Below are 25,089 nucleotides of genomic sequence, written 5' to 3'. Positions count from 1 at the left end.
TCGAAAGCCAAAATATATATCAGCGCTTTACTGATAAACATTGTTCGCAATGTTTCCTACCTGACTGATTAGGACAGTGGTTTACAAGTTATGAGTTCCTCTGTTTTGATTGATCAGGGTCCCTTAACCTGTGAAAATGTTACAGAGGTTTTCATTTAAAACCAAATACTGTTAAGGTGGAATTTACGCTGCTGAGTCCATTAGAGACCGATTTGGCATCTTATCTGCCTGTGTATGGGGCCCCTTGACAGGGCCCCCCCCCCACCAGTATCTGGCCTAAAATCAAACAGGTGTCAATTGGGCAAGTTTAAGAGAGGTCTCAGACGGGGAGATTAGTCGTCTCATCAACATGTCGCTACGATTTCTAGAAGTCGGCCAAAGTTGCCTTGAGAGGAAACTTTGGGCGACTTCAGCAAATCGTAGCGACGCGTATGCCCAATCTACCATTGCCCTGATTTTCCCATCGGACTGGACACCGCATCGGCTCATTGATGTGGTGTAATTCACTCACATTAGCTTAATATAGCAGGGAGAAACCTGTGTCATAAGTAAACCTGTGTCATATTGCCTCCAAAATTTTCCTTCAAGCAAGAAATTTAAAAATAAACTCCTGCTTTGAGTCCACTGGGATTAACATTAAAGAAGTTGGTAAGCAACATGTTTCTTGTGAGCCACTAGCTGGGGATCAATGACTTACAGTATCATAATTATCAATGTTTTCTTATTTGTTTAATGTAAAGGACTCTGTAACTTGCTGCCTCTATACAGAAATAAACAATATGATGATTATTCTTTATTAATTTGTGTGGACCTTCTGGTTATTGTGCACCGCTAAAAGTAATTTCAACTTAAGGGGATGCACCAAATCCTCCATTTTTGGATAGGTTATATACCAAAGCTTTGATCTACAATTCAGCCAAATGCCAAACCTAATACTAAATCTAGTGAATCTCAGCATGTTAGAACCCACTAACACTTTCCTCTTGCTCTCACAGCATAGCATGTTGTTTTTATAGCAGTGACATCTCTAAAATAAAATAAATAGCTTTATATCTGTGTTTGTTTATAAAAAATGCTGTGGGGGACAGGCAGAGTGTCAGAAAAAAGAGACTTTTATGAATTTGTTCTGGCCTTTGTAACAAATAGGGTTGCCACCTTTCGACTTCCCTAACTCTGGGCAGGGGACGGGTGTGACATCACTGCACGAGGCAGCAATGTCAAAGGGCTGATCGCCATTGTTGAATGCAACAATTTGATTTGTTGCCAAGGGTTACTGCCCCCCTAGCTCACCCACAGTATTTTCTAGGCTATTTCAACCAGTTATAGTCCAACAATTAGGCTCTAAAACATGGGGATGCCAGGGTTTTCCTCAATAAAAAGAAAAGGTTTTAGGGTTTTCGGTTGATGTAATATCGTTACACAGGGTTGAAAAAAGACCAGAGTCAAGTTGTCTGGTCAAAATGATCAGGGCACCAGAGGCCTCCCCTTTAGATTAGAGGAATGGAACTTCCATTTAAAGCAGCATAGGTTGTTTTTCATGGTGAGAGCAGTGAGGCTGTGTAATGCCCTTCCTAGTGATGTTGTAATGGCAGATTCTGTTAATGCCTTTAAGAGGGGCCTGAATGAGTTCTTGAACAAGCATAGTATCCAAGGTTATTGTGATACTAAACTACAGTTATAATTGATGTTGATATATATGGTTTATGTATGTGAGTGTATAGATAGGTCAGTGTAGGTTTGTGTGTGCTGGGTTTACTTGTAAGGGTTGAACTTGATGGTCTTTTTTAACCCTATGTAACTATTTTCCCCCTGTGTCCCTTATGTGCTATGTAAACATTGTTACTGTGTATATTTTTGTTACTTTGCTTATATATTTCTATTTATTGCACCATTTGTTTCCCTGTTTGCACTATTACTGTAACTATACCGTGCTATGTACACCGTGGTGCTACATAAATAAATAAACATATATACATATTACATATTATTAAATTATTAGATATCCATATTTACATACATACACTATCATCCTGGGCTATCCCAGACTTGACCAGCAGGTGTCAGCAAATAAGCAACATCATTCTGTGCCTGAGCAATACTGGTGCTTTTGTAGAAGACTTAACTAAGAATATTATGCAATTCCATTTAATTTCTTATTACAAGCAGACTCTAGGACTAGGTGAAAAATGTCCCCATCTTTAAGGGCATGTTAAGTTTCAAAAACACATTTTACAAAATGTTACTTTTCCGAATGTTATGCTTAATTTTTTTTTACTATTTTTCAGGAAATGTATGCTTAATTTGTCCCCCCCCCCACTCCGATTCATGTTTCATGTCAGTACGCCAGGCTGCAGACCTCTAACCTTATACAGTCTGATACATTGTATTCTAACTTTTTTCAGCCCTTGCTGAGCGTGCTGCTATATTCCCTGACAAACATATTCTGCAGTGCATTACATATAGGCTATACAGTCAAAGGTCTCACACAGTATGGTCAGTTTTATGCCCTAAAGGACATACTGTATCTGCCCAGGGCTTACCAGCAGGTTCAACTGCAATATCTTTAGACAGATCTGCTTCAATGTTTATTGAACTGCTTTATTGGCAATTGGGTGCATCCCATCAATTCAGGGGAAGAGGGACACAACATCCACAATCCATCCACAAATCCATATTGCACCTAATCCTCCTTTCCTTTGAGCACACGCTACATGTATGCCAGGCAAAATAAAATTCATATACATATGAAATATAAATTGTGGGGCATATCTACTTAATTATAATAATACCCTGGGTGAATGTATAAAATTAAGGGAAGTTATGGAAGCAGGTCTGGACTAGGATTCACAATAGGCCCTTGCATTTAAAGAATAAACAGCCCCCCATAAGCCCAGGAAATAGTGACTGTCTATGGCATCTTACAGCAGCCCCTTTGGCATTTGCCAGAATCTACAGGTTGCCAGACTGGGCCTGTATGGAAGCCTCTGCACACCTCTGATGCCCTTAATATACAATGCTGCCGCATTTTGCATTCCCACTGCACAAAGAAATCTCTGCCACTTTCAACAGGGAAGAATGCCAGTGGGTGAGGGTGTTTTACCATTGCTGTCCCAGCTTCCGATCATTCATAAGCCATTCAGTTAACATATGACATGGTCCTTAGCTATGTAGAGCAATACTGTAATTTCTTCTCCGTTTCAAAGTAAAGATGAAGAAATTGCCAGAGTCTTTGACTGAGTTTACTTTGTCATCATCACATGGAGCTGGCAACAGAATGTACTTTAGCTGGCAATTAGCCAGACATAATCTGCCAGCATGTATGCTGATATGTGCAGGAACTAATGTAAATGATTAATAATTTCAGGACATTTTTGCCCTGGGCACTTCCCAGTATTAATAAAAGTTTTGCTTATGCACAGACTCCCCTGTCAGTGTGGTATATTTGGATGATTGAGCTGGCATTGTACCTAAAAATGCCCTTGCGTTGTGGAACTGATGTCACACAAGTCTAATAAGTTTACTGTGCATGCTGGGATTTGTAGTTCATAATGTAGTTCATAATTCTTGGTTGTTGTTATCTGTACATGCTAGGAATAGTAGTACATATTTTCTTTGAAATTTCTTTTAATTTTAGGTACAGACAGGAACAGGACACAGTCCATGCAATACCTAGATACACCCAAAATTATAAATCTAGTGCATCACGTCATGTTTGAGAGTCAGAAGAAGATTTGCAAGTTCACATGCAATGTTCAATTGTAAACATATATTTGAACAGAGAAAAAGGGAAAAAAGAAATGCTTGAGTAGTAGTACACATTTTTTGTTTGTTGAGTTAGCTGTGCATCCTAGAACTTGTAGTTCACAATTTTTGCGCGTTGAATTAACAGTGCATGCTGGTGACAATTCTGTGTATTGAATTACCTGTCTATACTGGGATTTGTAGTTCACAATTTCCGTTTTTACTTGCGTTAGCTGTGAATTAATGATACGCAGATCAGGAAAAACCCAACCCACACATGACCATAACCCACAAAATTTTAACCTGCACCAGAACCGAACCTACAAAATGGTGCCATTGTAGGACCCCTTACTCGTGTCTTCTTGTTCTGTTTGCTACTTCTGCATGTGCCTCTGGTTCCAAGACAGAAAAACTTTGGGAACACAAGAAGAGTGTACTTTCCCAGTCTGACCTGCACCCAACATGAACCCACAATGGTCTCCCAAATTTCAGTCCTAAACCACCTGACCTAAGGGTAAATTGCGGGTCCTGCGGCTTGCAGGTCAACCTGCACATCACTACTGAGAATGCTGGGATTAGTAGTTTTTTGTTAGTCAATTTAACTGTGTATACTGGGATTACTTTAAGGGCACCCTACCCTAATAATATGAATCTGGGTCTCCAATTTGTGCAGTGGGAAGATTAATACATTTATTTGAAATCAGTGTGGCAGCAGCACAACTGTGAAAAGCTTTTCAGACACAGACTTACCCTTCATACATGCTAAAATTCACATTTCAGATCTGTTCACTTTATTATATATGACTATTAATGACTGTATTGCACTTTTACGCTGTTTATTTGGGTTATTAAGAATATGTGTTGGTGGTCTGACAATATACTGACGCTCTAGGGACAAGAAGTATTTAGTAATTATTGCCCACGGAAGGCCAGCTGGGGTCTAAGAACTATATCCTGTAACGTGCTCCCTGCTTTAAAAAGGGTGAGGCTGAGGCGCTTGTAGGTTCATCACAGGAAACATGCACAGAACGCTTCCCTGCACCTTCTCAGCAGTGACTGTCACTAGGAAGGAAGGCAACAGTTAAACACACAACCCTAGTAATAGCCAATGGGATTGCAAGTAGCAAGGAGGGCGTTGCAGGAAAAGACATACCCTGCACATTAGTTGACAGCAGCTGGCTCCTCCCCCTGCCAGTATGAAGAGCCTGTGATGATGGCAGAGGAAGGCTAGCACGGAGCCAACGCTGCACCATCCCCTCTTTCATTCCGGGAGCTGCTCCCAAGCTTCCTACAGACACGTACACTCCTATTTTTGGCAGCCGGTTTATCCGGGTTTTTTTCATTTCATCCTTTCCGACATTGCATTGCATTTTCCTGAGACAAAAGGGGAGGGGGCAGCGTGTCTGGTGGATCCTGGCATGAGCTGGGCATGGAGGGCTGAGTTGGGGATGTGGCCCCTCCATCCTGAGAGGTGAGGGGGCATAGGAAGAGCATTTGTATTGCTGCTGTTATTATTAAGACTTGTGGTCCCCTGGAGGCGCTGGCTTCCTTTCTGTATAGAACACGAAGCTGCAGCACCCAGCTCCCTTCTGCCCCCAGCCAGGGCTCAGCTCAGCTATGCTGCCCGGGGTAGGGGTGTTTGGCACAAGCCTGACATCAAGGGTGATTATCCCCCTGCTGAAGGACGAGGGATTCTCGGTGAAGGCGCTATGGGGAAGGACACAGGAGGAGGCAGAGGAGCTGGCGAAGGAGATGAGCGTCCCTTTCTACACCAACCGCATCGACGATGTTTTGTTGCACCAAGACGTGGATCTGGTGTGCATCAACCTGCCGCCACCGCTCACCAAGCAGATTGCTGTCAAAACCCTGGGTGAGTGCTTTGCACTAGCAACAAGTCCTGGTGCTGATCTCTGATCACTGTTGAGCATGACCTACACGCAAGTGTCACTGGGGATTCTTGCTGAGAAGCAGTGCATCATTGGCAGGGATCATGATGCCCTCTCCCAATAGTCCTCTGAGTGGTGCAATGCCAGCCTGTGTGTGTGTGCAAAGGAATCTGTATGGGCACCCAGCTGTGCACTCATTAGTGAGGCTTTAACTTTCTGCACCTCTAGTGCATGGCTGGCAGGATTTCATTATTCATGATCCCTTTGTTCACATGGTTTCAGTACAATGAGGTAGTATTTTTTAGGCAGAGGTACGTTAAGTCGCCACCTAACACCATTGAAAATTATTTTGTTGTTTCTATTTTTTTCATATTTCCGATTTTGCATTTCCCTTTTGTAGCCCTCCATCTGCCAATACCTTGTAGCTCACTGTATGGTTATAAAGAGTTGCTCAAGGACAGCTAGGGGCTGGAAATTTGGATACTTTGTTTAAATCTGTCTTCTTATTCTACTGACTGTACAAATATTTAAGCTAAGTGGAATGCTGGCAGATGTTTCACTTTTTGACGTGCTTAACCTGCCCAGTTACCTTTCCATTAATAATCCTTTTTACTGAGTTGCTTTATTTGGATGGATGGATGGAAATACTCTTGTTTACAAGAAAAAGATATATTCTGGTTGCTACAGAATCACTTGCAGTTGGCTACCACACAAAAATAAGTGATATTGTGGCCATAGACCAGAACTGGCAGTTGTTTGTAAGTCATGTTGGCTGTATTGTGTTTACCTTCTGTAATAGCAACTGATACTAATAGCTAAAAACTAAGATATAATGAATCCTTATTAGAGGCAAAACAAACCAATTGAGTTTATTTAATGTTTACATGATTTTTATGGTATGGTCCAAGCAATGTGCATAACAGGCCCCATACTTTTATCTCTCTGGTATATACCTAAAGCACAATCCTCTATATTTTAGAGACCTTCATTTATTACCAAAACACTGGAGAGAGTCCTGCCTTGGGTTGGGTACCAGCTTTGCAGTGTGGGTGTTCTGTGGATAGTTAGATGCAGGTATGGATCTGAATGCCTTGTGACTTGTATTTTGCATTTTGTTCTGCTTCTCTCAAATTAGCTTCTCCACCTTCCTTTCACCTTCCGTGGATAACATCACATGTGTACATTTACTAATAGGTTTCTGGTTGGGGGTAAAGCTGTTGCAAATAGGGTTGTGGGACAGAGTGGTTATAAAATCTGGGTTGGGTGTGAGTTTACATGATTAGACTTGCACAGGTATATAACATGGGATATAGCTGGTAACATTTAAAAAAAACAGGGCTTTTCAATCTGTTGGCATTATGTTTTATTATTATTTTTTGTCTTACTTTCTCCTGGTCTTGAAATGTGGCAGATATTCTAATAACTAAAGTAGAATCATTAGTATAGCATTCCCTTTAAACAGGTGCTGATCTGGTAGTAATATGCTTTAGGACACAACATGTTGCATTTCACCTGCGTTTGTTACTTACATGCCCCTGTGTTAGTACAGCCCCGTAAGAAAGAATGGATGCGTTTCTTCCTGCACTCCTCTGTGTTGGTACGCAGAAGAACGCCTCCGCAGGGGAGCACAAGAACAAATGCTCATCAGTATGAGCCTTTAGTATGCAGTATGCAATCTGTCTAATCACATGTATCAAGATCTAATGTGAGGTATATGTTAGGTTTATGCTAATCTTGATCAACTGTATTGATCAAACTGTATTAGGTCTGCTTTTTAGTGTTTTGTAGCATAGAAGTTTTATTGTGACATTTATTGACAATGTCTGCCAGTACACAATAGGATTTACTGGGCCACTTATTTTTGTCTCTTATGTTGTTCCAGAAGGTCAGGAGACAGAGGACAGAAACGAGAATGGCAGTACAGGTATCGCACCTGGATAACAGGTCCCATAGCCGTTTTACTAGGCAGATTAGCTCTCAGTTGTTCATGTTAGTTAGATAATTACCTAAACTGACATGACATGAGATGACATTCATCTTTTTGTACTTGAGACAGTCCAGTGGTACTTTGACCATGTGTATGGAATCATTGTCCTGCTGAAAAATGAACTTCAATTTTTTAACCAACTGAAATAGCCGATTGTAGCATTGTAGTATCTGTATATTGCAACATCCATTATTTCTTCTATTGCAAAACTCAAACATCACTGGCTTAACTTACTCCACCTGCACTTGGGGGCCTACATGGAAACTGTATTTAATTACTCTCTAGCAGTTTGATAGTTTCCCTGTTAAATTCTTTTGAATATGGTAAATAGGGTTTGGGTGGGGTTGAGAAGACTCCAGTACAAGGCCTTTTGTTTTACGAATTAGAACATGCATGTCATCATTTCAGCCTGGGCCTAAACCATATGACAAGTGTACTTTGTAGTTTTCATATCACACTTCAAGCATCCAGTTTTGTTTAATTGCCCTATGTTTTTGGCAAACACCAGAGGTTTCACATATTTACATAAAGTGGTGTTCTTTTATGCCACCCTCCTATAGATTCCATTGTTATGCAGAGTTCTTGCTATGGTTGACTCATAGAGTAAAATATGGTAGCTGCAGTCTGGGGGATGATTTTCATCAATAGAAATTGGTCATCTATTTGTTAAAACAGTAGAGACAATCGTTTTATAAGAAACTGAAGCCTGGGTGAAAGTTCATATTTCAATAGCATTGTGATCGCAAGTACAAACCAATGTAACAGTTGGAGGGGTCGACAAATTAAAAAAAGTGGATGTCCTAAATGGCTCAGTGAAAGCCCAAATTTTTTAAAACTGTTATGGTGGGGTTTGAATACTATTATTTTTACTGTGGGAAAACTGAAGAATGTATTGTTTACCTGAAAAGTACGAGTTTCAGGACCTTGGTCAAGGTAATTTTTTGCAGACATGGCAGAATGGTTACTCTGGTTACTTGGGATTTATATGGTCATCACATATTTACCCCTTTTGTTATAATTTTTTGTTATTATACCTTTTCATTTTTCACACGCTTAAATAACGTTAATTATTATCTGTCAGTTTAGAAGTTATTTTCACAAATCTATTTAGTGTATAAGTTCAGTGCATTTTTTTACTTTACCTCACCTAAGCGTCTCACTGTCAAATCAGCCTTAGGCAATCCAAGCAGCCTTTAAGCCTTTAAAGGGTAATCAATCCTGACTTTTTCTTGTGGGACAATGTCTCTGATACTGTCTGTATATCCAAAATCCCAGCCAAAATTCCTATATGGCCAGGCTTGGATTGGCAATTTTTGGTTTCTGCCAAATGCAAGAGGGGCACTCACCCACTTACCTTGGGATCACCTTGAGCAAGTTTACTTGATTATTGTGGCTCTAGGTACCCTTTAATCAAAAACTTCCTACCTGTAGTACTGGCATATGCTCTAGTTTCAACTGCTGGTTCAGGATGGGCCCATTTCATATAAAGTGAAAAAGTTGAGTGTTAGAAATATTTATATTTTAACCCACGCTGATCTGCCCATTTGTTAATCTTGAACTTTGATCATTTGATCCTATAGAGTTAAATAGGCCTGAGTTATGCATGAAATTAAATTCCTAGGCTGCAGACACTTGAAAAAGTAACTGATACCTCCGTTATTTGTCTGGGAAAATGCTACATTATAGCTTTAAGTATAACAGTTAATGTTTCATTGTTGAAGCACAATTCACATATATTATAAAGTGATAAAAAGTCAAGTGTGACATTTCAAGGCAGCATTGTGTGTGTCATGGTATACTAACAGCCAGTATTTCTTGTGGGCATCTACATTTGCACAATTTTAATAGAGAATGTAGGCCTTACATAAAGGGAAGGGCTTCTCGAGTCTTCCCAAGTAAATCTGCCTGGTTTTCCTTACATTTTGAGAAAAATCAGAGTAACTGTTGAAGGGCTCCATCTCGCACGACTGAATCTTCATCCAGTTTTCATTTGGTTTTAACTACTCACATGTTCTGTGTATGCAATTACTTGCAAGAGAAGATTCAGCAGAGTGAGATGGAGCCATTTAACTCCGCTGCATTACTCTTGTTTGTTTTCAACATAAGGAAAGGGGTCAGATTTGGGTGGGGCAAACTGGTGAGGTTTGGGTGGGAGGAGGGCTTTTCAGAAATACTACCTTTGAGGCTTTTGTTGTCCTTTAATAATATGTACATGAAAATAGAAGGCAAATAATCTGAAAAAAAGCAGGGAGCCTTCAGAATAATCCTAGATGCCTGAAAAAAAGTTGTTAACGTTAGAGAGTTTCTCAGTTTCAGTCCTGTGCACACCTAATCTGTAGGCTTTACATGAAAAGTCAGAATGATTTCAGAATGTGCCTTTTGTTCTCCATTAACAAATATATAAAAGTCCTGGAAGGAGCACTATGTACTAAAAAATGCATGGGTGCTGATAATGAAAGAATGAGAGGAAACATCACAGAAGAAGGCACCCACTATCTGTTTTCCCATAGGATTTTTAGAAGTGTCTTCAAATGGTGAGCTCTAACCTTCATCCATTGATAAATATGCTAAAGTGGGTGAATTTTCTCACTTAACTCCTCCAGATACCTTTCTTCGCCCTTCAGAATTGATATCACAGCAGACCCCCAATACTGTCCTGTTTGCTGTACGTGTTAATAAAAAGCAAAGGAGCGCAGTGTTTTTTTGGTCACTAGTCTTGCGCTGTTTCATGTCTTTCTCAAGTGCACATGATTCTAATTGCTGTTTGCTGAAAAATCAGGTTTTGATCTGCTTTAACTGCTCATTCTCCTGGCAGAAGAGTGCTGGGAAAATGACCAGAAGTCACATGTAAATCTTTATAAATAGATTATTTATAATTTAGATTGCAGCTATACAGTACTAACATATACAATTCAAGAAAATAAGTACAAGGGAGACTTAAATACGATTCTGATACCATCATTTTTTAGGGCAAAAAACAGCCATGTATCAGTATTATGTCCATCACAGCAGTTTAAATATCCTGGAGCTGTCAGAACTATAGGGACCAAAAGACAGCAGTTCTACTTTGGGGCACTTCCTAAATGTTGCTATGTCACTTACTGGCAACTTGATATGGTTTTGTACTGAAATATTGCTGAGTAATATAAGGTATAGTCCGTGTATAAAACATATCTGCATGGAGCTGGTTATATTGTTCAAAGTCAAATGTGATTAATGGCTTGAAAATAAAGACATATATGTTAACTACATGTTTTGTAACATATGATTAAACCCCTTGTAGCCACAGTCACAAACATTTTGTATGCAGTAAGATTTTCTAGCATCACATTTTGTTACAACATTTTGGTAGAAAGTGGAGCAAAGCCGCATAAATTAATTTCCAATGAGCTGGCTCATCAGATCATCAGTGTTGTGTTTTGGGTAGAGACAAAAGTACCCAAAGAAGGATCCCGTCACCTTAGATCTATCTTTGAAGTTCAGTATTTGGCCAGGCATCCCCATTGGCACATTATATATATACATACAAACAGTGTTTCTCCTCCAGTGGAGAGCATGCTGATATGCCAGGTTTCTGCCTGCTGTACACACAACTTGTTTGTACAGTAACTTGTTTACATGAGATGTTGCTCCACACATGGCTCAGATTTCGTTCAGAAAACATTGTGAAAATTCTATCTGGAATCAACTGCTGTGTGCGCATAGATAATATTCAAACTAGTTACTGCACACACAGGACAGTGTGTTCTCCATTGGCATACAGGGACAGGGACTAACTGATATTATATTTGGCCCCCTCTCTGCTCTGGCACAGTCACAGTAAAATTGTTACTATGTGCCTGCAAGTTTAATTTTAAAATTCATGGGCTAATTGAGTGTATCATTACAAATGTGTGCCCCCAAGTGACACACCACAAATTGTACCATATATGCACGTTTTCATTTTGGGTTTTGATTCACCTGAGATTTTGATTCTGCAACGCCACACATTTAGTGTAGGCACTAGTTTGCTGGAAAATGAACCAGTATTGCATGTCACAACCCTTATTCCATAGTCACACATTGTGTATCATCTGCTTCTTTCCAGATGTGAATCAGTACACCACATGTGACTGTGGCCTTAGGCTAATGTGAGTGGGAGAAAACCTGATACCAGTTTAGGACTAGAGAAAGTAGCACAGGTGTGATCCCCTCCTACCACCCACACTCTCTTGTTGGAACAGACAGCAGGCAGACAAACCCATAGGATATAGAGTTCTTGCTGGCTTATAGTTATTGGTAACTTGCCAAGCAGTGTGATCCATTTTGTGTATATTGTGGCTTGCATTGCCTGATTAAGAAGGATTGAGATTGAGAAGGAAGCATTGCATTCACAAGCCAATGTCAGCAAGGAGCAAAATTGCACTACACATTTTAGCTTAGGATTTATTTGCCTCTGGGAAATAGCCTAGAGAAAAATCAAGTCTCTGAAATATTCAGATTAACATTTCACAAAAAGCATATGTGTCTCTACTAATGCTTGTTGCAGGTGTGATCTGGGTTGGACTGGGGTGTGAAGTGCCCACCGGGGCTGCCACCCCAGAGGCCCCTGCCACCCCCCATGCCCCAGGGCGCATAGCTTATACTCAATTAGGCATGATTGGGGAAGGGAGGTCAGCTGGAAAGTGCTGATGCTTCCCAGTGGGGATTGGTTCTGGGGGCCCACTTGGTGTTTCCAAGTGTCTTGCCAGCCCAGTCCAACCCTGGGTGTATGTTATGTCTCCAAACTCATCAGTTAACAGACCACTACCATGGGTTAACTTGCAGACTAAATATATGAAGTAATTAAAGAAATAGATGGTAGATTGCTAGGGGCTGCATTGCATTACCCACTATGGAGGTATAAAAATTACACTGGTACTGGTCAGCCCAAGAAGGTTTGCTTGTCTTTGTAGTCATAAGGGCAACATCAATAAATGTACAATTCAAGTTATTGAGTTAGCATACCCAATATGTTTCCTTTTTTATGTTGATTCCCACTTTTATTTCACAAATAATCTCTTGTGTCATAGGAATCAATTCCATTTGCATTTACTTTTAATGCAAGGATTTTCAGCAGCTGGGGAAACTAATTTTTGCTTCTCAGCATGCATTATAACATTGTACTTTCTGCTTAGCCCTATCTAATGAAAGCCTCCAGTGGTGATATTAAATTAATTAAAGAAAAGTCCAGTGGTTAGTATGGGAGCATTCCCTGTCAGGGCTGGATGCAAGCAAAACACTGCTGTTCCAGTGAAGAATGTGAGAATTATTTGAAGCATGTGAGCATGCAAATGAAAGGTGCCTTAGCTGTGCTGCTGAGCCAGCCACCTGAATTTCCAGATTTTCTACTTTGCCTCAAGGTGTTTCTGACTTCTGACCTAGCTTGGCTATTATATAGGTGAAAGAAATGTTTACACTTCCACCTGACCTCTGTCATTTGACTTTCTTTTATCTAGTAATAAGTCACTAACCCCTCCTATAAAGAGCTCAGTAACTGAACCCTAAACAGTTGGCTAATTTAAAGAAATACTGTCATGGGAAAAATGTTTTTTTCAAAATGCATCAGTTAATAGAGCTTCTCCAGCAGAATCCTGCATTGAAATCCATTTTTTTAATAAGTGCAAACAGTTTTTTTCATATTTAATTTTGAAATTTCACATGGGGCTAGCCATGTTCTTTACTTTCCAGAGTGCCAAAGCCATGTGACCTGTTCTCTCATAAATTTCACACTTTACTGCTGAGCTGCAAGTCGGAGTGATATAACTCCCCTCCCTTTCCCCCTAGAAAGAATAAAATTTTAAATGGTAGAGTGAATTATTTGCTATGTAAACAGTGTAATTAAGAAATAAAAAGTACACCATAAAAATCATGACAGAAACTCTCTCTATAAAATAGTTTATTTGGATTTCACTAGAAAAATGTGAAATATACAAAATGTATTTATTGGTAATTAAGATATGAGTTTCATGAACATAAGGCAGTATCCAGACGCTAGATAAAAGAGATACATATAAGAACTCCAAACATATCAATGTTTCCTTTTTAAACTGGACCTTACAGTTTACTAAGTGAAAACAGTCACTAGGCCATGGGGCTGCTTTACATGTCTCACCTCTCCTGCCCCCTGTGACGTGGTAGATGGAGTGTGCTCCTATCTGTGCTATCTTTAGAAATCCTTATACAAATCCTGTACTATGGCAACATTTCCTTTCGTAAGCAGACAGCTAGCACATCTAATGGTGTCTCTTTAATGATGTCTGGTTGTTATCTCTACTAGCCAGCTTCTCTTCGCACAGATGAATATGATAAAAAGAAAAACCCTGTTAAACATGTATACTTATAGGGATAGTTCACTTTTACAAAATTTTAATAATTTAAATAATATCTTTTTCCACTTGTTTTATAAATTATTTTTTTTTACTGTGTTTGTAACGTTTAGATTTGATATGAGATTTGTTTCTTCCTTCCCAGAAAAGCTCTAAACTAGTACAATTTAATACATTAGTACAGTGCTGTCCAACCTTTTACATGGTGTAGGTTGACAATTTACATGTTTGTGGGCTGAATTATAAAATGATGATGATGGCTGAATATAAAATGATGATAGCATAGACATCTTTTTGTGGAGCCTGTTAGAATGCAGGGGCCAAACAGATGCCTTTAGCATACCTCCCAACATTTGAAAACCAAAAAGAGGGACAAAAAGATTTGGTGCGCGCAGCGCGGCAACATTTTTGACCACGCCCACTTTTGTGGCCACGCCCCAATTAACACACCCCATTGTTTTCTAAAAATACTCCTTTTATATAGTTGAAATGGTGGGATCAGATGCAAATGTGCTATACCCTCATACTGTACTACCTAAGGAAAACAATATAGCAACTCCTACATATAAATACAAATATAGAGAGAAGGCAGTCAGTTATAAGTGAGTTCTAACTATCTACCAGTTTTGCCCCCCCACACAGGGGAGACTCATACACAGAGCCCCCCATACACAGTACCCTTTATACACAGAGCCCCCCATACACAGTGCCCCATACACAGTACCCTTTATACACAGAGCCCCCATACACAGTACCCTTTATACACAGTGCCCCCCATACAGTGTGCCCCCCATACACAGTGCCCCCCATACACAGTACCCTTTATACACAGAGCCCCCCATACACAGTACCCTTTATACACAGTGCCCCCCACACAGTGTGCCCCCCATACACAGTGCCCCCCATACACAGTACCCTTTATACACAGTACCCCCCATACACAGTACCCTTTATACACAGTGCCCCCCATACAGCGTTCCCCCCATACACAGTACCCTTTATACACTGTGCACCCCATACAGTGTGCCCCCCATACACAGTACCCTTCATACACAGTACCCTTTATACACAGTACCCTTTATACACAGTGCCCCCATACAGTGTGCCCCCCATACACAGTACCCTTTATACACAGTGCCCCCCATACATAGTGCCCTTCATACACAGAACCCCCCATACAAGTCCCCCATACACAGTACCCTTTATACACAGTGCCCCCATACACAGTGCCCTTCATACACAGAGCACCCCCCCATACACAGAGCACCCCCCCATACACAGAACACCCCCCCATACACAGAACACCCCCCCATACACAGAGCCCCCCATACGCGCTCCGACTCCTTGCGCTGCTTCTCTTCTTATGTGGCTCCTTCTCTGGCGGTCCCAGGTCCTTTTATAAGGTTGCGCCTGTGCGTACGTGTGACGTCATTACGCACGGGCGCAACCTTATAAAAGGGCCAGGGACCGCCGGAGAAGGAGCCACATAAGAAGAGAAGCAGCGCAAGGAGTCGGAGCGCTCATCTCGCTGTCGCGGATCGTTCTATGAATGTCCCGCATTTCTATAATCTATTACGAAAATGCGGGACATTCAGGGAACTATCCGGGACAGCGGGATGAGCTATAGAAAGCGGGACTGTCCCGCTTAAAGCGGGACAGTTGGGGGGTATGCTTTAGGGGCCACAACTGGCCAGTGAACTTTCTGTTGGCCGGTGATTGATTTCTATACAATAGTGTATTAGATTGTATCAGGCAAGAGAGTTAATTACTGAAAACAAAAATTAATTATCTGGGGCATACTATTCAAAAAAAACAAAAACCTATTATATTTTTAAATATTTGTGTGAAAAATAGCCTTTGCAGAGTGTCAGACTGGGGGTGCAGGGCCCACTGGGGCTGCCACCCCAGGTGCCACACACCCCCTGCCGCACCCTCTACCTTGCCACAGGGGCCCCCGCCACCCGACCTATTTCCTCCCCTGAGCACCCGTAAGTGAAACTTAATGTCGACGCGTCAGGGGAGGGACACCAGTGCCCAGGGGAGCGCTGACTGGAATCGGGTCTGGGCCGCCCACTGGGTTTTTTCCCGGTGCATAAAACTCAAATTTATCCTGTTTTATTCTTTTGAAACCAAGAATAAACTTGTTTCCACGAATGTCAGACATCTATCAAAAATTCCAAAGTGAAAAGGCATGCATGGGAAAATTTTGTCGCGAAAAGCTTGACTTTTTTGGCTTGTCATGCAATAACCACAAATTTTTCAAACAGCATTCAGAATTGGAAAAGTTTGAAGCAAAGTCAAATTTTCCAGGGAAGGCAGGTTTTAGGTGGAGTTTTTGAGGTTTGTGACTTATACCCGAAAAAGTCGGGGTATAGATAACGCCACCTTAGTCTGCAGAATATTTAGTGTTCCTCTTCATATAGCTTTACCTCTTTCATTCAAACCTGTTGTGAGGCCAGAAAACGTTGTTCTTTGCATTGTATATGAGCGCTTTATACTTAAGTCCTGTTATAGTTGATTTAAATGGCTGTTTTCTTACTCTGACATTAGTAAGAGGTTGATGTATAATTATTGGAGCTTTACTTTATGAGGAGTTGGAGTCAACATCATCTTGAGGGCCACATATCACCATTTGCTTAATGTTTTACTACATGATATAGGAGCCCCTGACCATGTAGGGAGGCTGCCCTGTGCACACATACAAATACATTTGAGAGCAGAGTATCTATTGAAACATAAAAGAGCAAAATCTATTGGCTAAAGTGTACTTTGCCCTATTGATTGCTCTTTAATTTACAGTTGGGATTAGTAGATACAGTGCATCTGAAGGCAAGTTTATTGATAGAATACTAGTGCAGGAACAGCAACATAAAGGGCAAAGACACACAGGGCGATTAGTCGCTGCGACCCAGCGCACAATTGCTCGTGGTGACTAATACCTGTATATTAACCTAACGCAGCAATTAGTCACTGCAACTGAGTTTTTTAAAGTTGCGGCAACAAATCGCCACGTGTGTCTTCGCCCAAAGGTTGAGTAAGAATTTAAAAGGTTTATTATATTATAACATATATATTATAACATTTCACCCCCATGCATAGTGTAGAACAATTACTTAAATATTAAGAGAATATGTGTAATGTATATAGACATTTGCATGTATAACAGAGATGGGGCAGATTATGAAATGGAGGCATTGGATATAATCAAGATACTGGATACAGTATGTTTTGGTGAACTGGATACAGTATGTTTTAAATATTGTTATTAGAAAGAGAGAGATTGTTTATTTAAGGAGAAGGAAAGGTATAATCACTGGGGGGGGGTCAAAATGTTAGGCACCCCCCAGTGATTATAATCTCTTCCTGATACCCTGTGCTGGTTCTCCTGTTTGCTGAATACTGCATGTCCCAATCAGGTGCACAGGAGCATGAGGGCCCAACTTAAGGAGGCCATACATGTTGTGATCCACTCATTTGGCAACCTTGTTAAACAAGCGTATCTCCTCCAAATATGCCCACTTATGGTGGGTGATATACGGTTAATCTGATCGTTAGGCCAAAGGTATATGGGCCATCGGGTTGCATCAACCCCAGTGGCCCCAATCCAATGGGAAAATTAAACCTGCCAGATCGATATCTGCCCAGTATTAGGCCAGATGTCGGTTGGGTAGGCCCACTAGGAGTGCCCATACATGGCACATAATCTGCCAAATCGGTCTGAAGGAGCCGAAACGTTGGGGTATTCTCTCATCCAGAGTATCTGCCTTCATATCTCTTTTTTTCAGTTTTTTCACTGGGTGGTATGTATTGATTTGTTTATTGATGGACATTATATTGTTTAAAATGCAATATTTTGGCTGCAAAAATGTTTTTTTAACTATAATACCTCCCTGGGAAAGTTTTTTCTGGTGTGCAGGGTTTATTTGGGGATTTGATAAATCGGTCTGAAGGACCCAAATCGGCAGCTGAAAGATTCCCATGTATGGCCACCTTTAGAAGCAAAATACAGACTGTTAAATTGGCATGATTTGTTTAAAAGTTGTGTAATTTTCTTGAAACAAAGAATTATTTTTAAACATTTGAACATTCTCAGCTACAATGATACAGTTCTGCAAAATATTATAGGAATGGAGCATACTTTATCAAGGAATCTGGCACACAGAATCCATTGCACCTTAGGGGAGCCAGGAAGGCTGTTATCAAAACAGGTTTATATGCTTTTCATTGTTTTTCATTCGGGTTTAGATTAAAACAGTCTGTGGCAGTTTTCTGCCAAAACAAGTATTTGCATCATTTTAATTTGTATCCCCACAGGATCACATCTCAGCATCTAACAATAATTGCACTTAGCTTCAGTTGCAGAATACATAACATTTTAAAATGCTTTTTGAGTTTCATTGGAAAAATAGATGTTTCTTGGAAAGCAAGGTTTCTTTGTTGTGATCAGTTAGGATCAACAGAGTGGCACAATCCATAAGCTGCTACAGTTAATCTGATGTGTAATTGTCTATTCTGTTGTCTGATTTTCGATTTTGTTGTAATTTTTATTGCAGATATGCAGAGGCAGATTTTATCTAATAAAGTTAAGTCTAAAGTAACTAGATTTTCTAAATCTCTTTTGTCACGATTCATCCGAGCGGCTTCTTCAGTTCAGTTGAACTCAAGATGCAAACAGAGGGCATTACTTATTGTACAGCGCTGTGGAATATGTTGGCGCTTTATAAATAAATGTTAATAATAATAATAATAATATTGGACTAGTGTATAGTCTTATACATTGTGTTTGGGAACTAGCTTTATTTTCCTGTAATCCATAGTCAATAATTGGCCAGTGGTTAGCCCTAGGTAACTGAAAGGTGCTGAGCTTTCTTTATCAATGGATGATTTGGGGGGGGGCTTTTACTAATGCTCATTTTTTTTCACAATTTGTGTGTTTTTTTGTGACAAAATATGATTTTGTCAAGAAAAAAACGTTTTCACTATTTTTTATGTCACAAAACTGCGACAAATACAAAAGCAAAAATGCATCATCTAAAACCTATCAAGACCATGTAGAAGTCAATGGCAAATGTCTCTTTTGTCTCTTTCTTTGATTTGTGGTTTAAGAGGTTTTCAGGTTTTTTTGATGCTGTCATTTGTGCAACAATATAAAAAAAGTAACGTTTCGTTTCGTGTTTTTTCCATGTCTTTTTTCATTTGTGCTTTTTCAATTCGGATCTTTTGATAAATTACATTTGTGGAAATGAATTAAGTTGTTAAAATGCTGTTGTCTTATCTTACTATCTTTTATCCTTTTATATTTTTAGATCTTATATAAGTTCTGATTTACAATAAATGTGACACTAGTGTGACTGCAAAAGCTAGAAATGTATTTTAGAGTTTATAGGGTACAGGAGGAAGATTACATGACCAGTTACAAAATGGGAAAAAAAAACTTTAAGGTTAATCAAGGTGCCTAGCAGCCAATCAGATGTATGATTGCAAGACCTGAGTAGTAAATGCTACCTGCTCCTCTTTTTACATTACCCCATTAACATTACCAGATTAACAATCACACATTATTTTCAAAGCTACTATGTTAAAAGGATTGGTTGGCAGCCACTTTTGTGACACTAAGCCCAAATGTTTGCCTCCATACCAATGATTTATACTAGGACATTAAGGGACAGATTTATCAAAATTGCTTTTTTTCTGTGTATTTATGTATGGATAACTTTATTGATAAAGCGCCACAAGGGTACACAGCGCTGTACAATCTTACAATATACAAAATGACACACAGGGAGGACAAGTGTTATTATAAATACAATAAATAAGTATAAATACACAGGGAATAAGTGCCATGTGGTATGAGACACAGTAGGAAGGAGGTCCCTGCCGCATAGAGCTTACAATCTAAGGGGTATGGGTAACATACAGGCACAAATCGGAAGGTAAGAGTGCACTAGGTATGGGCATTTGCCCTTAAGCGCAGAACTAGGCAAAATAATGTTTTAGTGCTCCAGAAGGTAGCATCTGAGTAAAGAGAGTGTGTGAGTGTTCCCTATGGAGGGATTCAGGGATAGAGTTCCAGAGGTAAGTAGCAGCGAGATAGAAAGGTTTAGGACGAGAAAGCGCAGTGGGTGTGGATTGTGTATGAAGACGGAGGCTCTGAGAGGAGCGGAGGAGACGACCAGGAACGTGCAGAGAGACCAGTGAAGGATGTAGTGAGGAGAGCTAGAGAGCTTAAGTGAGGCTGAGCAGGTTCCCTCTTAGGAGAGAGCAGGATTAGTGTTTTAGCTGTTACTTGTGAAAGAAAGGGACGTATCTTGGCAATATTGCGGAGGAAAAAGCGGCAGGTTTTGGCAGTGTTATTAATATGGACCTTGGGTCATCTGCCCCTTTATGTCTGAGCATTGCTGTTGATTTAAGGACTACAGGTCATTTTAAGTGGGGGTGATGTCTGTGTGATCGCTTTGATGGCTAGTGTTCATGGTAGACTTTGCTGCAGCTCAGACTATTGAGCTGAAGTTTTGAATGGCTGCACCTTCCAAAACTGCAGAAGTTACAAACCGTAGAATAAAATACTGGATATAACATAGGTATAGACTTCCAAATTCAATTTGTTTTTATTAGTAATACTAATCAGTAAATAAACATTGATCATGGTATAATCATGGCATTCTCATGGCAACTTCACTCAGAGCCGCTATGGCCATCTTTATTTACTATTCAAATCAATACCTCTGATGTTTGGAGTTGAGGCACTCAGTGCATCTAGTGGAATGGGCATAGGGAGAGATTATAACTGTAATCTTCAAATGCTGGTTTTAGTACTGTAAAATTATGTCACAAAATGTTTACTAGCATTTTATAGGCAGCGGCTGATTCACATGTATTACCTGAGGTAAATGTGGATTATTGTTTGAATCTTGATCAGATCTTTATCAGAAATATTAAAAATAGCATTATTAACTCCCTTCAGCTACAGTGACAAGGTTGCTTAGGTGTATGGCTAAACTGTCTGTGTAAATGGGAATGGAAGAAAAACAAGTTCCTGTGGTTGGATGTGTTTAAACAGGCCTCATGAATTGAAAGTACCTTATACTGATTTATTAACCTTGCTATTATTTTCAGTACAGGATTTTAACCTGTACTGCACCAGGAGAACATAAACATATTTTACATACAGTAGACGTAGGAACTAAAGAAATAAACTAGATTCAGCTAGGTGACATAACTTTATGCCCCCTGTATGGGGGGAGTGGATGGAGTGGATGTCCCAAACAATATATATGTATATATATATATATATATATATATATAGCTTATTAACTTCTCTAAGGCTTAAAATTATTGGCTAAAGGAAACCCTGAGAGATGGTCAGCACTTATGTGGGTGTTGTAGCATACAGGCTATTCTTTCCATACTTGCCAGATATGCAGATTTCTACAATAAAAGGAAAAGTGTTTATTGAAAAGTTTGGGTTGGGTTTATCCAGACTGAAGTCGGCCAAAATTGCTTTTCATTGGCATTTTGTATTCAGGTACAAAATAAAATCTGTTAGGAGTTCTGAGTGAGACAATTTTAAGCTGCACCACAAAGTGACTAATAAGAGACAATCAGATTTCAGTGTGACCATTATTGCATTGTGACCCTTATTATAACATGAAAAAATGCAGTGTGAAATATTATAAATAGCGTTTTCCTCCTTAAGTCTGCATTAGGATGTGTCAGTAGGAATTTTTAATATTTGGGCAGAACAGAGGAGCCAGACTTTGCTGGATGTAATCAATTTTTATTCTGATATCATGTCTAGCTTCTTGCCTACAGTTAGAACAGAATTTTGCTGTTGCAGCCCACTGTCTGGTCTCTCTCCTTTAGTTTGTTGTATTCGGACTTGACCTTCAAATACATAATACATACAATGTTGTGCATCACCAAAAGAGGCAGAAGAACGAACGAAGTTCAGTAGACTTTTGGCTCACCTAATCAGATATTTACTCAGTCACACTTACTTCACATTTTCTAGAACAGGCAGCCATCTCTAAAAAGGTATTCTCCCTTCCTTTCCCTCCTTGCTTCATACTGCACGTGTTTCATTCACCCCCCCCCTCTGCCAGATCTGCTTCTGATTGGCTGGTGGGCATGTGTAGCTCAGAACAGGAGACAGCATCAAGTTACACACATGCTCAGAGAATAGGAAGGCTGCCGCTGGCACCTACAGGAAGGGGAGAGAGATTTCAGTGATGTCACTGTAGTCTTCACACTGCTGTAGGCTGCCAGCACCATATCTCAGAGAAGCAAGTGGGGATCTGGGAATTTAGATATGTACCTAAAAAGAATGCCTTTAGGCTTACTTTTAATTTATATTAACCTTTCATTGTCCTTTAAACTTAATCCATTTCATCCTGATTTCCTGCCAGTACGGGGCTAGTTATTTTTTTTATTTTAGTTTATTTATTTATTTTAGTTTAACTTTAATAATAAAAAGCTTTTTGAACACTTGTAAGAGATCTAGAATAGCGAGTCAGTTTCATCATTGGAAGAATAATTAATGGGCAATCTCAAAGAACAGCACAGCCAGTTAATGGTGAAACACCACAAGGTTGCTGATGGGTGCCTAACAGAAAGTAGAAAAACTAGAAACCAATACTTTTAGCTGTGGGAGTAGTTAAAAGAGAGTGGAAAAGTGAAATTATCTATATCAGTGCTGTCCAATTGGTGGCCCCACACCTGTCTGACTGCTGTGACTGCTTACCTTTGTGTAAGATATAAATGGTATCAGTTCTGAGATTAACTGGCCCCCTGCATGGTTCACACCTCAGAATTATTTTGTAAACCCCTGTTTAAACATGTAATCACCTGTAGTGTTCACACCTTTTAATCCCTGCATTGTTCACACCCCAGGCTCAGACTGTAACCCCCCACATTGTTCTCCTGTAGGACCAGTGTCAACATTATGTCACTGTATGTACTGCCCGCCATATGCTGCCTATGTGTATGGAACACCAGGCAGCATATGGCAGGCATAGTATGGTACTCACAGGCAGCATAGGGTAGGCAGAGTATGGCACACATAGGCAGGGTAGGACTCAAAATAGGAGCATGGTGTATTGTTTTAAAATGGACACGTTGCAGTAAGGAGTGAGTTAGTGCATTCGTCTTTATGTATCTCTTATCCCTGACAGATCATATGGGGTACTAAAAATTAAGATTGCTGTCTAAAGCTGACGATGGTTATCTTCCTGGAGCAGTCTTGAGATAACTGGAATTATAGATCAGTAATAGCCCTCAGCTTTGTCCTGCCTACATGCATTAAAGTTTTACCTCATTTGAACTTTGACAGTGTGATCCTATTCTCAAGGATGATTGCAGCAAATGCACATCCTAAAATAAAATCTTCAAAATCCTTTGAGTATTAACTTAATGATTTGGTGGTTGATTTTAGCTTTTAGTTAATTTGATGTCCAGCTCTCTAGAACTGAGACAATACAGATATTAGGAGCTATCTGATTTAAGGCTGAAGTGGTCATAATAATGACACTCATTACTTATTTTCAGAAGAGAACTATTTCTCCAATACTCATTACTTATTCGCTGAAGAGTACCGAGTACCATTTGTCTGAAGGACACAACCTTGCTCTGACGCATTTTACAGACAGAAGTCCTTGTTGTGTTAAAATGTTAATGGTCCGTTCCAGTATTTGTGTCAAATTTTAAAGGTGACAACACTGGTGATTAGGGATTACAATCACAATTACATGTTTTTTGATGATCACTAGCATGTTTACAAATTATTAATTTGTGGAATTGGCAACAATTAATAATTTTTTTCAAATTTGACGATTTAAACAAACTTGAATAATAAAGCTTTTATGAGCATTAAATAACAGTCCATTACACAAGGAGACACCCAATGTTTTCTTTCTTTTCACACTAATTGTACAGATTACAGCAAGGAGAATAATACATTAATTCCTGTTGTAAATCTGACAGTTATGAAAATTATTTTTAATCCTTAAATATCGCACAGAAACCCAACGGCTGGTTTATTGGTTTTTCAACACTGAACTATGAATATATTTGCTGAATTCCTTGGTGCCCTATAATGATTCTATATCTAAGCAGCAACAGCAGGTTTTTTAAAGACCATTTTTCAGTATTTATTCTGATATAGTAGTCCTTATTATTTTTAGTCAGTGCTAAACACAGAATATTTCGGCCCCAGTGGGAGTCTGCTTGTAACATGCCTTTAAGCTAGAGCTGCAGAAATCCGTGAGTTGGATACATATCATTCTTTTTGCACAACGATAAACGTCAATATTAATTGATATTAATCAAATCTATTGTATTGCCCTTGGAAAACTTCAGATTTCCAGATTTTTTAAAGGAGAAGGAAAAGTAAAAACTACAGTAAGTAAGTACTCACAGAAAAGCTGCAGTGAGTCCTCTATAAAAAGAAACAGAATTTATTGTCTCCTTTTTTGTTAAAATGTTCTTAGGGTATCTGACTTCCTCTCTCAGAAAAATCCTTCATTCCTGGGGCCAGAGTCTACACAGTTCTCTCCTCTTTCCCCTCTCCTGCTCCCCCTTCCCATAAGAATTCATAAAACTCACTCCCCCCACCCTTAGGAATGTGTGATCTGAGCTATAAGCTAAGCTGCAAGCAGGAAGCTATGAAGGCCAAGCTAAAATGTCAGCTGCTATCAGAGGGAGCTTCTAGGGCTGTCAGGTATGGTAATGCTTTCTGCAGAATATATATAGTGTTCTTGGTGGCACTAATGTGTAAAGTGAAAAAAAATGCCAAAATTACTTTCCTTCTCTTTTAAAAGACATTTTCTCAGAAAGCCTCAGTATTTTTTAGTAGATTTTATATGTGGTGGTCCAGACTCAGGTCAGATTTTATATATATCTGTAATAACTCTGATTTCATGCATCTTGTGCAGTTGCTAAATGAATATTTGTTACAAACATCAATGTGGTGACACAGGAATGTCATCAAGTGCAAGCTCCTAGTGAGGTCTGTGCTTACCAAAAATTATAGTCTTCTTGATAGAACTGCTTAAAACCAGCTTGTTAAAGGATCTGTGCCACTGGGAAAGATCTACCATGTGAGAGTTGCTCACTAGCAACTACCAAACCAGCT

General features: G+C 39.7%; 1 protein-coding gene across 3 annotated transcripts in view; it reads left to right on the top strand.

Moving 5' to 3' along the window:
- Positions 1-4,336: 4,336 nt before the first annotated feature.
- The window catches only part of gfod1 (glucose-fructose oxidoreductase domain containing 1), a 49,156-nt gene continuing 28,403 nt past the window's right edge, over positions 4,337-25,089 (top strand). Inside the window, exons 1-2 of one of the 3 annotated variants that reach the window (XM_012964427.3) lie at positions 4,337-5,611; positions 7,510-7,551. In XM_012964427.3, the coding sequence (XP_012819881.1) occupies positions 5,359-5,611; positions 7,510-7,551 (295 nt within the window). In that variant the 5' untranslated portion in view covers positions 4,337-5,358. 3 annotated transcript variants of the gene reach the window in all.

This window comes from Xenopus tropicalis, chromosome 6 (assembly GCF_000004195.4).
Source record: "Xenopus tropicalis strain Nigerian chromosome 6, UCB_Xtro_10.0, whole genome shotgun sequence".
Taxonomy (NCBI): Eukaryota; Metazoa; Chordata; class Amphibia; order Anura; family Pipidae; genus Xenopus; species Xenopus tropicalis.
The sequence above is the reverse complement of the archived record's forward strand: the minus strand, read 5'-3'. Positions and strand labels throughout refer to the sequence as shown.